At 40.7% G+C, this 13,388-nt stretch overlaps 1 protein-coding gene across 5 annotated transcripts in view; it reads right to left on the bottom strand.

Annotated features, from left to right (window-relative positions):
• ZEB1 (zinc finger E-box binding homeobox 1) overlaps positions 1-6,310 on the bottom strand; it is a 186,708-nt gene extending 180,398 nt beyond the window's left edge. For 4 of the 5 annotated variants that reach the window (XM_059404355.1, XM_059404357.1, XM_059404356.1 and 1 more), the window contains exon 1: positions 6,225-6,310. In XM_059404355.1, coding sequence (XP_059260338.1) covers positions 6,225-6,282 — 58 coding nt within the window. In that variant the 5' untranslated portion in view covers positions 6,283-6,310. Of the gene's footprint in view, positions 1-3,642; positions 3,812-6,224 lie in introns of those variants that run through there. The other variant, XM_059404359.1, reaches the window with a different exon arrangement.
• Positions 6,311-13,388: the final 7,078 nt, after the last annotated feature.

Here is a 13,388-nt window from a genome sequence, read left to right as displayed (position 1 = left end):
ATTGTCTACATGGACAGATATGTGCAATCCCTATAAATATAGTAGGCATGGATTAAATAACAGGAAGGTGTTTGAAGAAATAAATGAGATAAAGATAAATTTTAAGAGAATGAAAAAATAATAACATTTTATAGCTATAATACAAGCATAGACTTACATTTGGCTGTTTTGCTTTTTAAAAGTGAATCTTTCAATTTATCTATACCTAAATGATATACTTCAAAATATGTTTTAATGAAATTAATGAATTGAGTTCTAAATATTAAATTTTTTTTCTCTGAAAACAATCATAATAGATATTCTACTTATTAGAGAACACAGTTATACTTAAGTGTTATAGAATAGTGCCATCTTTTAAGCAACCCAGTTCCATGTTAACAAGCAGTATAACCCACCTCCCTCAAGGTTAAAAGTCCGGACATGATCTTATACACCACACTGAAAATTTTTATTAGTTAAAAATGATGTCTTAAGAAGGCTTCCTCTAGGAATACAATTCTGAAAACCCTATCCCATCCAAAGGAAAGTTTATTTCCTAAAGTAATGTATGTCTAATAGATTACATTTTAACTTGGGTTACTAAAAACTTGGTTTTTAGATATATATATCCATTAATTTTCTTTCAACTTACATCCAGTTAAATATTTTACTAGTAATATGCACAAAATATAGGCTTCTAAAAAGTGTTTTCAAAAACTTTTTATTTCCTAATCAGGCACTTTTCTGGTTTAAGATTTTTAAGATTTTCTTTTAACAATGAACTTTTATTCTAGCTCCTGTCTCAATTAGAGAAGAACAGACATTTCCCCATAAATTAATGATCATGCTGCAAACATTAATAAACCTTTTCCAATCCCAAATACTATTCCACAATTTCATCAAGGCCTCTAAACTTTAATTGCACTTTTACATATTAATGCATATCTTCTTCCAACATCCACAAGATTTTTCTTCTTCTCTACTACAATTCAATACAGGTAGTTGAGAATAGTTAATAGAATTCCACATGATGTTGCATCTGTGTTTACATATGGCTCTAATCACATGCTTAAAGGTAATTTATACAGGAGAAAGCAAAAAAAAAAAAAAAGGAGGAAAAAAACAATAAAAAGAATTATGGGATATAATTATGTTATTTTTAAAGTATCATTTCCAATTTGGTAGAACTTTCTCACTTCTCACCAAATGCTTCAAAGCAACTAAAATTGCAAACAGAGGGTACAAACTTTCAAAAATACTACAAACTAAAGAAAGAAAAAATAATGTAATATTCCATGTGCTTTTACAACAGGCTCATCTTAACAAATGATGGATGCTCTCAGTTTATAAGATACTTCAAGTTTGCTCCATGCCACCATCATATACATTATGGCTTTGTGGTAAACTTCCCCATTTCATAAAAGTAGTGAGTGAATCACACCTACTACTACTGAGCTCTAAGAATTAAGTGAACACCAAATTCAAGAAACATCTGTCAGGAAATGTAAAACTATATTTATACATACATACACAAACACACACACACACACACACACACACACACAAACTCTTGAAAAACCATGACATTCTAAAATAAGAAATCACACAGGCTTACCTGGTAATTCAGGTAATTCCTACTTAATTCAAGATAAACAGTATTACTATTGCATTATGATACTACTGTTGATGCATTTTTAGAAACACCATTAAAAATAATTAGGCAAAGAAATATTTCTAACATTTGACCTAAGGAACGTCTTCCAAAAGTTTACAGTTATATTAATTGTAGACACACACCAAAAATATTACTAAATACACCAAGTCTCATGCAATTTTTTATACATGAAAGTTATAATACCAATTTACACACTTTGAAAAGAATTCATGAATACAAACATACAATAATTATCAAACCACAGATAATTATTTGCTGCATTTAAAACATCAAAGCTAACATATTTCTTAATTTACAATTGACAAATGTAAAACGTCTACACTACCTGATTCTTAATTAAAAGGGAAAGGAAAGGATAAAATCTAAAAATCATTAACATCTGAGTGGCTGCTGGTTAACACCTTCTTTAGTTGTTGTTTGCCCATCCATGTATACAGTTTAAGTTATGGGAAGATAATTAGAAAGTATTAACAATTAATTGCAATTTTTCTTAACCATATTTAACAGTTTACATCTTTAAACATCTAAAATACATGTTTTCAGGGAATCTTCTAATGAATAAAAACGTTAAAAATACAGTAAATATGCAAGATAAATACAGGCCAATCATCACATATTCTTTTCCAAATCTAACAACATAAAAACAAACAAAAAGAGTAGTAATATAAGTGGTCTAAAGCAAGACTAAATTGATAGCAATACCAATCTCAGTATTCAAAAAGCTCAAATATATAAATCATTCAAGTTAAAACATTTCTACTTCTTTCCATCTTAGCAAACCAGAAAATGTTTATGCCTGATTTACCCAATGCTAGTTTTAAGCAACACGAAGACCCAGAATTACACCAAAGGTCCCTATTAATGTAGAGGTCCCAATCAACAGGAGATAGAGAGACTTACGGTGCTACTATACCAATAATCATTTTTTGTTAGCATCCTCTACTGGTGGTTTCCAAAGACAGCAAGTGGAAATGGTGCAAATGACAGAAAAATATGTACCTGCTATTTCATCTAAAGTGAATTAATCAGCATGTGGTCATTAGTAACTAGAGCACATTTCTCTCCCCCTCCAAAATGCATACATACTTACATACGAAAACCACGCAGAACAGAAGTGGAAAATTAGAAGACATATTTTTAAAATACAACAAATAAAGCATGACATTACAAATGGTAAAAATCAATTCTACGTAATTCTAATGCCACTCCTTTATACACAACTAACATCATCACCGTGAAGTTACTACCTAATGTTTGATGCTTTGGCCAAGCCTTGCTCAGTTGGTTTACCCCTGTCAAGTTACATTACTTGATTCTCTCATTAATATCCTATTCTGCAGATATATTCCAGAAAGGAAATTAAAATGTTTCACTAGAGGCTTTGCAGTAAAATCTGCATATCTTATTTTTAAATGAACAAAAAATTATTTACATATAAATAACAACATAAACTATCTCTAATGCTATCATCCACTGTACACATCATTTATTTCCTCATTAAAAAGATTTAAGAGTTATCTTTCATGCAATTCTCTCCAATAAACAACTGCAACTTAAATATGACTGCGTTGCTAAGAAATATTAACCAGCACCTATTCTGAGGTTTCCCAACACAATGGCACATAACTTCATTTTAATCTGTAAATTATAAGGCTTAATCAAATAGCATGGCTGTAATCATCGGCAATGCATGAAATGCATTTGAGAACAAAAAGAAATACAAGGACAGAGCCAAAAGTGATGAAAATGGAAGATACCTGTAGTAGTACGGTGCTATCTTAAACACCTTTTGTTTTCTGAGAGTAATGCATACTGCAGACAAGACATTTTGTGCTAAACAGCCCAAATCTGTTTTCCTAATATTAAACACAAAGGAAAAACACTGACAGCAAGCATGGTAAATAAATCCCTCCCTTGAGAATGAAAGCAGCAGACAGGAGGGGGCTGACATACATGCAGGAGAAAACTAAACACCATCTTTTTTCTACCTGCACAAGTTGCCATTTGCTGCAGCGATCGAGAACCTCTTTTTCCTGTTGATTTCAAGTACCTTTCAGGAAAGCTTTTTCCCCCTTAAGTCATCTGTTGATATGCCTTATGAGTGTAATAATCATATCACAGGATCTTTAGGAGAAAAATCCATTCTTTCCCGTTCAGGTAAACATGTTTACAGCAGCTGCACAGACGCTGGGTGGTTCAGACTCACATGTCACACACATGTCGTCAGCAACAAGAAAAGCCCCTTTCTCTGGCGATGAACATTTTAAATAAGGTAAAAAGCGAGCAGCCCTTTCCGAAGGCACTTACCTTTCATAAAGCCACATCAGCAACAGTGGCAACAGCTCAATATAGCACACTATTTGACGCTAAAACAGGAAATTAAAATTGCAATAGCCTATGCTCCGCTCCTTGCTGTAACAAGTCATCTCTCCACAATGACGATACCAAATATTAGTTATCAATCATAACTAACAGACGTCTTTAAAACGCAAATGTTTATTTGTATTGCTAAAATCATCATGAAGGCAGTGATTTTAATGTTGGCTCAAATATATTAAAAATATTTTTACGATTAGAAGGAAACATCTTGAAACAGCTAAAAATCTTCGTATCTGCTTCTAGACAGGAAATCCCACACAAAATCTAAAATTGCCAGGAAAGGTTACAAAACCTCGCGTTTCGCATCCCAGAGGGGAGGGAGAAAGGGAGCCCAGGAGCTGGGGGTGGGGCGGGGGCAGCGCGAGAGAGTTTTTACTTAAACACGCATTTCCTCATTTTCTGGAAGAAACAGCGTTCCCATTATAGGTGCATTTATTTCCCTACAGTTAAAAACTCGTTTCAAAAATAACGTAGGAACCAAAATGAGCCCCTCGGTCCGAAATGTACGTGTAATTCCTTATATAGACTCGGCTGCAGCCAGCGGCAGGGCCGTTGCCGCCCATTATTATACAAACAGGTACCGGGCCGGCGCGGGCGGGGGACCTCGCCCCGCGCTACCGCCGCCCCCGGGCGGAGAAGTCTCGCCCCTCTCGCCACAGGAACTGTCCAGACAATAACAATCAGCAGACATTTCGCTGCTGAACAAGAGGGAGAGAAAGCACAGAATCGCCCCCAAGATAAGCAGAAATACAATCAACTTACAACGTCTCTCCAAACTGGAAAAGGCGACTGTGCAACAACAACCACATGTTCGGGTCTCGCTCTCTCTTGCTGTCTCTCTCTTTCTCTTATTTATTTATTTATTTATTTATTTATTTATTTTTAACTCTCATGCCAGGCAGAGGGGTGTGTATTGCCCCGGCACTTCAGCACAAATCAATAAACACTGCAGCTGCAGCGACAGCAGCAGACCCGTGCGTCCGTCGGTCCGTCTGCCCCCTCCCCCACCCTCCTTCCACCCGAGACCAAGAGCGCCATCCAAGCTCCATTATCCGGCTTCAGCGCTCCGTGCGTCCGGCCCAGGTAACAACTTCCCCAAAAACCGAAAGAGAAAAATGAGAGGTGTACGCACAGAACCCCATCCCAGCGCGGAGAAGGAGTGTCCCCCGGGGAGGGGGGATCTGTCTGTGGTGCTTCCCTGTCTCTAAGACCAGGTAACAACTCCACAAACACACCCGCTGCCCAGCTCGCCGCCATCCACAGATCTCCCACAGCAGCAAGTAGGTGCCCGCTCCTGCCCCATCTCCTCTGCCGCCCCACCAGCTCCCCACCGAACGTGGACCTCACTCGCGGGGCTCGCCTCGGAGTCCCCAGACGGGGGCCCGCGGTACGGTGGCCCGAGGCTCGGGGGAGGAGGGGCGCTTAGGGACCCGCGCCTCCGCTCCGCTAATCCCCATTCCGCGAGCGCGCCTCGCCGGCCGGTCACAACTTTACCGCCGCCGGCCGAGCCCGGTCCGCCAGCGGCGCGCACCGCCGGCGCCCGCGCACACGCGCGCACGGACGACACGCAGCCCGCGGCCGCCGCGTCCCGCCGCCGCCGCCGCCCGCCGCGCGCCCCCAGCCCGGCCCGGCTGGGGCCGCGGGGCGCGGGGGACGGCGCCGGCGGCGGCCGGCGGGCGCGGAAGCCACTTTGCACGGTCAGCGCCGGCCACAAGTTTGTTCCTCGGCTCCCGGGGGCCTCCGCGCTGAGGGAGAATAACGCGGAGGGGGCTGAGAGGAGGGGGCGAGGGGAGGCGCCGAGGGGCAAAAGAGTGGGGAAAAGTGCGAAAAGAAGCAACAGCCGCTCCACCCGGGACCAGAAAAGTGGCCGGCCGCGTCCCGGCCGCCCGCCCTGCGCCGGGGATGCGGCGGCTAACGGTCCAAGGAGGCGGCAGGGGCGGCAGGAGCCGCTAGGCGGAGAGAGACCAGGTAAGAGACATAACGGTTCAGGGAGAGCGAGCGGCCGCGGCGCGGCTCCGGCAGCGGCAGCAGCGGAGGGGGGCAGAGAGCACTACTTTCTACTTTCCCACTCCACTTTGCCCGTCTCTGCCCCGGCCGCCCCCAGCCCGGCTCGCCCCCCTCACCCCCGGGGGCGCCCCGGCTGCCCGGCTCCCCCTGACTCCGCCGCTCCCCGGTCCCCTCCGCCACTCACCGTTATTGCGCCGCGGGTTCGCCTGCTTTCTGCGCTTACACCTGGGGCCATCCGCCATGATCCTCTCGCTTGTGTCTAAATGCTCGAGTCACCTCCTCCCCCTCCCTCCCCCTTCCCCCCCACCCCTCCGCCTCCACCCCTCCCCCCTCCCCACCGCACCTGGTTTACGACACTCGCGGCTTTACGACATCACCTTCCTTACACCTAGAGCCGCTCGCTCTACGGCCGGAACCTCGTTGCTAGGGAGAGGACGGTTTGCGGCAACCGTAGAAGCAGCTGAGTTTGAATTGAGGGGAGAGGGAAAAGTTTCCCTCAGGTGTCGTGGGATGGGGGAGGGGGTGTTGGGAAACTGTGGAGACGCGGTCTGAAGGGCGGCAGGCAGTTGGAGTGAGAAAGGTAAAGTAGGAGGCTCAGCAGCGTTGTGCTTCTTGAACTGGCCACACCCGCCGCGGCTGCCTGGGGCGCGGACGGGTCTGGCTGATCGCTCTCTGGACCCGGTGCTCTCAGAGCTGCCCCCTCGCAGTGACCGGAGCAACCTGTCCTCCGGCTTGGTCAAGGTTGGGCTCCGCTCCCACGCAGCGTGTGTTCTCTCAGCGCATCTTGGGGCGCGGGAGAGGGTCGTGCTCTGGGCTACCCGGGAGTGTTCCCAAGCGTAGAGGGAGGGCAGGTTCGGGGAACCGTAGGGGCTGATTTGGGAAGCTCGGCCTCTGATGGCGAGGACACGCGGCGTCACGGAGAGACTACCTGACCCCGCAGTTCTGACTCCCTTGCCTGACACGGACGCACGGTTTTCCCCCAAGCGAACAGGGATGGGAAGTGGCTTCAATTAGATAAAACTTCAGCTGGACCGAAAGAGAGGCGAGAAGTTCCTCTTGCAGGCAACACCGGCGGTGAAGCAGAATGAGTAATCCCCACACGGCCCCTGTCTCACTTCCTCATCCGCACCAGGCTCTCACCTGCTGTCACCTCGGCCTCCCCCGCCCCGCCGCGGAGCTGTGGGCCCTCCTCCCTGCTTTCCCCTTAGAGTAGACGGAGAGCGGAGGCGCTGAGACGTAGAGTTAAGGTACTAAGGGGCCATGATTTACTACCTAAATGGGCAGTTATCGCTGAATAGGACCTTAAGGCAAGAGACAAGGGCTGACAAATGTCTTTGAAATTGATAGATTGCTGATCTTATCTCAAGTCTCTCACTTTATACAAGTTTGGGGATTTCTGAAAGACCATATAGATAACACTACAAATAACACGAAAGTCAGGTCTTCCGTATTCAGTAGGATTTAGCTTTCCCTCCCAGCCATTCCTCTGCCCCGTTCAGATGAGGCCATGTCTTTGGTACCAGCTTTATAGAATAAACGAGCTGTATTTCAAGTAATTTAGCTGTAAATTAACAATGTAAAAGTTACTGATGGAGGGAAGCTTGGGTGGCTCCGTTGTTAAGCGTCTACCTTCAGCTGGGGCCCTGATCTTAGGGACCTGGGGTTGAGCCCCTCACAAGGCTCCGCGCTCAGCGGGAAGCCTGCTTGTGCTTCTTCCTCTCTCGCCCTGTCTCAGTAAAATATATAAGTAAAATATTTTTTAAAAGTTACTGATAGAGAAATTGAGAAAACTGAAATGTGACTTAGAGTATTAGAAATAAGTCACCCAGCACAGTGCTGTCACATTGTAGGTGCTCAATAAATTTGTAATTTTTGCCATGCCTATGGCAAGATTATTATATTAAAATTATCTTTTAAACACTCTAGAAGTTTAGAAGATCCATTAATAATCTCTTCAAACCTTTCAACTGAAATAAATTTACATCTGAAGTCTGGTAATTTAAAATTAGAAAGTTTAATCCTGAATATAGATGAAAATTTTCTCTCCCACATTTTCTTTGGCATTTAGAGAAGTGAATGCATTATTTATTAGTGCATGAAATGTGACTGTAAATATTCTTTGCTATACACTATGTCTATATATCTACTCATCCTCATGCCAAAACCAGAATCATTACTCTTAATGATCATTTTTTTTTAAAGATTTTATTTATTTATTTGACAGAGAGAGATCACAAGTAGGCAGAGAGGCAGGCAGAGAGAGAGGAGGAAGCAGGCTCCCCGCTGAGCAGAGAGCCCGATGTGGGACTCAATCCCAGGACCCTGAGATCATGACCTGAGCCGAAGGCAGCGGCCCAACCCACTGAGCCACCCAGGCGCCCTCTTAATGATCATATTAAGAACAGGCAGTCCTCAATTTCCTTAATATGTTAACTGCATTTGTGTATGTCAGAACCAGAACCATGCCCATGTTTTGCTTGGTTCAAGCAGTAATTTTTTCCTACCTCCTAAAAGCTGTACAGTGTTCTTCAGTTGCCTTCTGAATCCAGCAATTCCTCCCACCACACACAACTTTTTTTTTATAGCTACCCTAATTTCCAGTCAGAAAGGGAAAAAAAAATACTTTCTAAGTAGAAAGTGTGTAGCACACATTCTATCTGCTCTTAAACTTAGGCAGTATTGCTCCTGTCCTTCCTGTCCTTTTCTCTTTCTGAAGTGCCTGTCCTATACCTCCCTACTAAGTTTCCTTTAATATCCATCCTCTCTTAAAATCAAAGAGAGAAAGGGACAAGTAGGTAGTTACTGTTGTCCTTGCTTTAATGGTTACTGGTTTAGTTAGCTTGGGCTAGACTTTTTTTGTTTTTCATTTCTGTGCCCTCAGAACCTAGTGGAGTACCTAGTTACATAGTAGATGCTCAATAGGGAAATATTTCTTAAATTAATATTCTTGATCTTTCCTATATAAGTGAGGATTGTTTATCTGCCTTCGTCACATTAGTTGCTAGGAAAAGTTGAAGTCATGGATGTAAAAGCTAAATACTGTCATTTTTATCTTGCCTTATTTTGAAACTAATTGATTTTGATTTTAGTGTCTCCATAATGGTCCCCAAATGATTAACTCTGCTCACTCCTGTGTTTTAAATATACATAGGAAATATTGATATTCTAAATATTATAATACAAAATTTCAGTTTTGTAAAATTCTGGAATAATGATATATATTACAAATTGAATATTTGATTAATACATTTTGTTCACTGTAACATTCCCAAAATTGTTGAAATCTAGACTAAAAGGAAAGCAGATGAAAGTAAATCTCAGAATAAATTCTTGCCTTATGCATATGTGATGGTTGCTTCTTATCTCTTAAATATAACTAAATAATTGGAAAAAATCTTTAGAATAAGTTTAGAAAAGGGAGAATTTATTAAACTTTATTAAAGTTTACCTTTATTTAGTCAATTATACCTCAGTAAAAAATTTAGGTTCATTTACATCACCATGGTGGGCATACTATTAAGAGTTTAACATGTATCTTTTATCATTGATTTTAGTTGTTATAGTGTCCATATACAATATTTATTCAATATATGTACTTCTAATTTAAGTGTAAATGAAATGTTTATATTCTGCCTCTAGTGTGCACTGGGATTGAAATTCTAGTGTGCACATGTGCTGAAAGAGGTATTCTGGTAAAAATGAATTATTACAATCTTTTTAAAATTTATAAGGAAATAAATGGATAGAATATTCAATACTGATTTTTTTCTATAAATTTTTCATAAACCCTTTGCACCTGCTATTTGCTTTCCAAGTACGGTTCATGTATGTTAGGATAAAATTTGACATAAAATTCTTTTGAATTTAAAATGTAGATATTTCATGGTGTTCTACATCAAGCATATGATTTTCTCATACCTCACTTCCTGAACACATTTGGGAAATATAACTTATAATATGATTTTATAATCTCCATCAAAATAAGAAGTTGGTTGTTTTCATCAGAAGATAACATTAATTGGATCAGGTAAATTAATTCTATTACCTTGTAATTTTAATTTTAGAGCTTTGAAAGAAAAAGAATAAATTTGACATAGGTTACCCATCAAAGTATAGAATTTAGAAGTCCCATAATGTTGCCCTTTTCCTTAGCTCAAAAGTGACTCTGGACATGGAGTTCACAATGAGACAAAAGAGGGCAATGGTAGTTTAACTGCTGCAGTTTGACCAAATTCTACAGTCGCTGAGTCAGGAAGGAAACATGACAACAAAGTGATCCAGAACCAACAGCTGCCTTTGGGACCCACACCAACTCTTCTAATAAAGTCTTCCAGGAGGTAATAATAGGGACAAATGGTTTCCCCAAACCTCCATGTGGTTTTATTATATATTGCACCAGAAAATGGTTTTTTCCTTTTGGGTATAAGTCTCTTAATTAAGATAAGTCAATGAAATGTTAACACACGGAGCTTCTTATTTTGGGGGCATTTTTTCAGGAACATGTCTAATATGGACAGATGTAAGTATAAAAAAATGTAGAAAAAATGTTTGGAGGGTGTTAATGAACATCCAAAAACTAAAACTAATCTTTCCATAAAATCACAGTAATTAATATGATTGTTTTCAAAGGCTGCCTTCATGGAAGATAGTTTCTTTTAGAACATGTTTAACACTTTTTTTTTGTATACTTGACAACTATAGGTAAATTAAAGAGCTACTTCTACATACATATTCTGGATTTCAGTGAATTTACCTTATCAGGGATCTGATACCTGGTTTCTACTGCTGATTTTCCCCCCTCTTGTCTCCATGTATGTCTTTTCTGTGGCATCTTGATTTTTTTTTTTTTAAAGCAGTTGACTGGTTCTCTGACAGAGTATAGCTATATCATTGACCTATAGTCCACAGATCCTCAGTTAACAGTCACTGCCACTTTTCATTCCTTGGGGTATATATATTTTTTTAAATATTAGCAGTCAGTAAAAGGTTTTCAATGTCCCACAATTGTGTTAAGCTCACATGAAAAAGTTGGCAATAAGAAACACCCTGTGTTGAAATATATCCACAACTTTAAGATCCTTGGTCAGACCCTTCTCATTCTTTCATATGCCTCTATTTCTAGCTCACTCTCTTTATCCTAATTACATAAATAGATCACAGACTCTGCCCCTCTCCACTGGTTTATGTTTTAATCATTCTCTTCATCTTTCTTTGTGCCAGGTCTAACATACCTATTTGGATCAATTCCTTTCTTACTTTGTTCGAAGTATCTTGAGTCATCCCAACTCTGTAAAATGCTTTGATTTTTCATATTCTGGTTTTTCTTTGTCCCTCAAAGTCTATTCTCTGCATTTCTATGTTCTTAGAGGCTAATTTTTATGGACCACACCACCCAGGATCCTTTGCCTTCTGGTTTCTGTTTGGTTTCAACCAATTTGGAGGCCTTGGCAAATGATCACAGAAAGGAAAGAGAGAGGTCAGGATATTTATTTCACCTTTCCCCATACTGCCCCCCGCCTGTTTGTGGTTTTTGGCAGTAACTTCATTCCTCTAGAACCAAGGCCATGGTTCTAGTCATACAACCCTATCTCATGGCAACAGGTCTTGGCAAGTTCCAGCAACTGCTTCCCTTTGTCCCTTCAGGCCTAGGGATGGCAATGGTGTCCTCATATTATGAGTCCTTGGGGACTTTATTCCCTATTGGTTCCCCTAAAGCCTGCCCACATCTCTGTAAATAGTCTCTTCAAACTCTCTTCTGTTTACCCTTTGAGTGTACCATTTGCTTCCTGCCAGGCCCCTCGATATTATACATAGAGAAATAAAATACATTTACCCTTATTTATCAATCCAGAATTTTATTTCTATTGATCACAACACCAAAGTTTGAATATGATATAAATATATCATTCAGTGACTAAGTATATACTCATGTACTGTGTGTACATGCAAAATCTGACAAATACTTAGAAATATTCCCGAGTCTATTACATCGTAATTATTCAGTAACTATTTGTAGAATGAAGGCCTCTGTGCTAGTGATAAGAAATCTAAGAGAGACTGCTTTTATATAATTAAAACATGAAGGGGAAAAGAAAATCTTAATACCACAGTATTAAGGTAGAGATAGCTGGTTGTCTCCAGTATGTTTCTTCTTCTTAATGGAACCCTCCCCTCCTACCCATGGCCACTTGAATGGTCTTTTCACAGATCTAGGTGTTACTGTGCTACTCAGTTCTGGCCAGTGAGATATAAGTGGAGGTGATGTGTGCAATGTCGAGGAAGTCTGTCCTTCGAAAGGAGATGGTTCATCATTCTTTCTCTTCTTGCTGGTTTGAATCAGAACTGCTAGCTAGAGATTCTTAAGATAAAGAAAGGTAAAGCAACAAGATTGAAGGGGCCTGAGTCCTTGACACGATAGAATACCATAACTAACTCTAGACTTCTTATTACTTCCAGATCTCTTTTATTTAGAGAGAAATAAACATCTTCTTTAAGCCACCATTATCTTGGATTTCCTGTTGTAGGCAGCCCAAGTTAATCCTGTTTGATACTGGTATGTATATGAGTTTCCTATTGTTATGACAAAAAATTATCACAAAGTTAGTGGCTTAAAATAACATCCATTATCTTACAGTTCTTGAAGTCAGAAGTCCAAAATGGGTTTCACCAGGCTAAACTCAAGGTTTTGGTAGGATTAGTTTCCTCCAGAAGGCTCTAGGAGGGGCTCTTTCTTTACCTTTTCCAGCTTCTAGGGGCTACCCACATTCCTTGGCTTATGGTTCCTTCCTCTGTCTTCAAAGCCAGCAACATTGGGCCAAGTTCTTCTGCTGTCAGCTTACTAGTTCTTTATATTTCTGTCTCCCCTTTCTATTTTTAAGGGCATTTGTGATTAAATTAGATCCACCCAGATAATTCAGGATATCTCCACATTTCAGGATCAGCTGATCGACAAACTTAATTGCATGTGCAACCTTAATTCCCACATAATCTAACATATTCACAGGTTCTGGGAATTAGGGCATAGACATCTTTGGAGGCCACTGTTCTGCCTACCAAAGTATGCAGGCTTTAAGTTTCATGATAAATATTTTTATTGATTTATTTGTTCATCTTTAATTTATAAACAGCTTTAAAACATTATGGTAATTGGTCATTACTTTTAATGTAACATTTAGCATTGTGCCATGTAGAAGTTTTAATAATTATTCATTAGTTCATTTATTTAATTGCTATTCTCGTGCATATTCTATGTGACAGATGCTATGTGGGGGCTATAAATGCTTCATACACTTCTTGACCTCAAGAAGTGCAGGAAGAAACAGATCGACAAAAAGACTGTTTAAATAAA

Source organism: Mustela nigripes, chromosome 6, assembly GCF_022355385.1.
Source record: "Mustela nigripes isolate SB6536 chromosome 6, MUSNIG.SB6536, whole genome shotgun sequence".
Classification (NCBI taxonomy): domain Eukaryota; kingdom Metazoa; phylum Chordata; class Mammalia; order Carnivora; family Mustelidae; genus Mustela; species Mustela nigripes.
The sequence above is the reverse complement of the archived record's forward strand: the minus strand, read 5'-3'. Positions and strand labels throughout refer to the sequence as shown.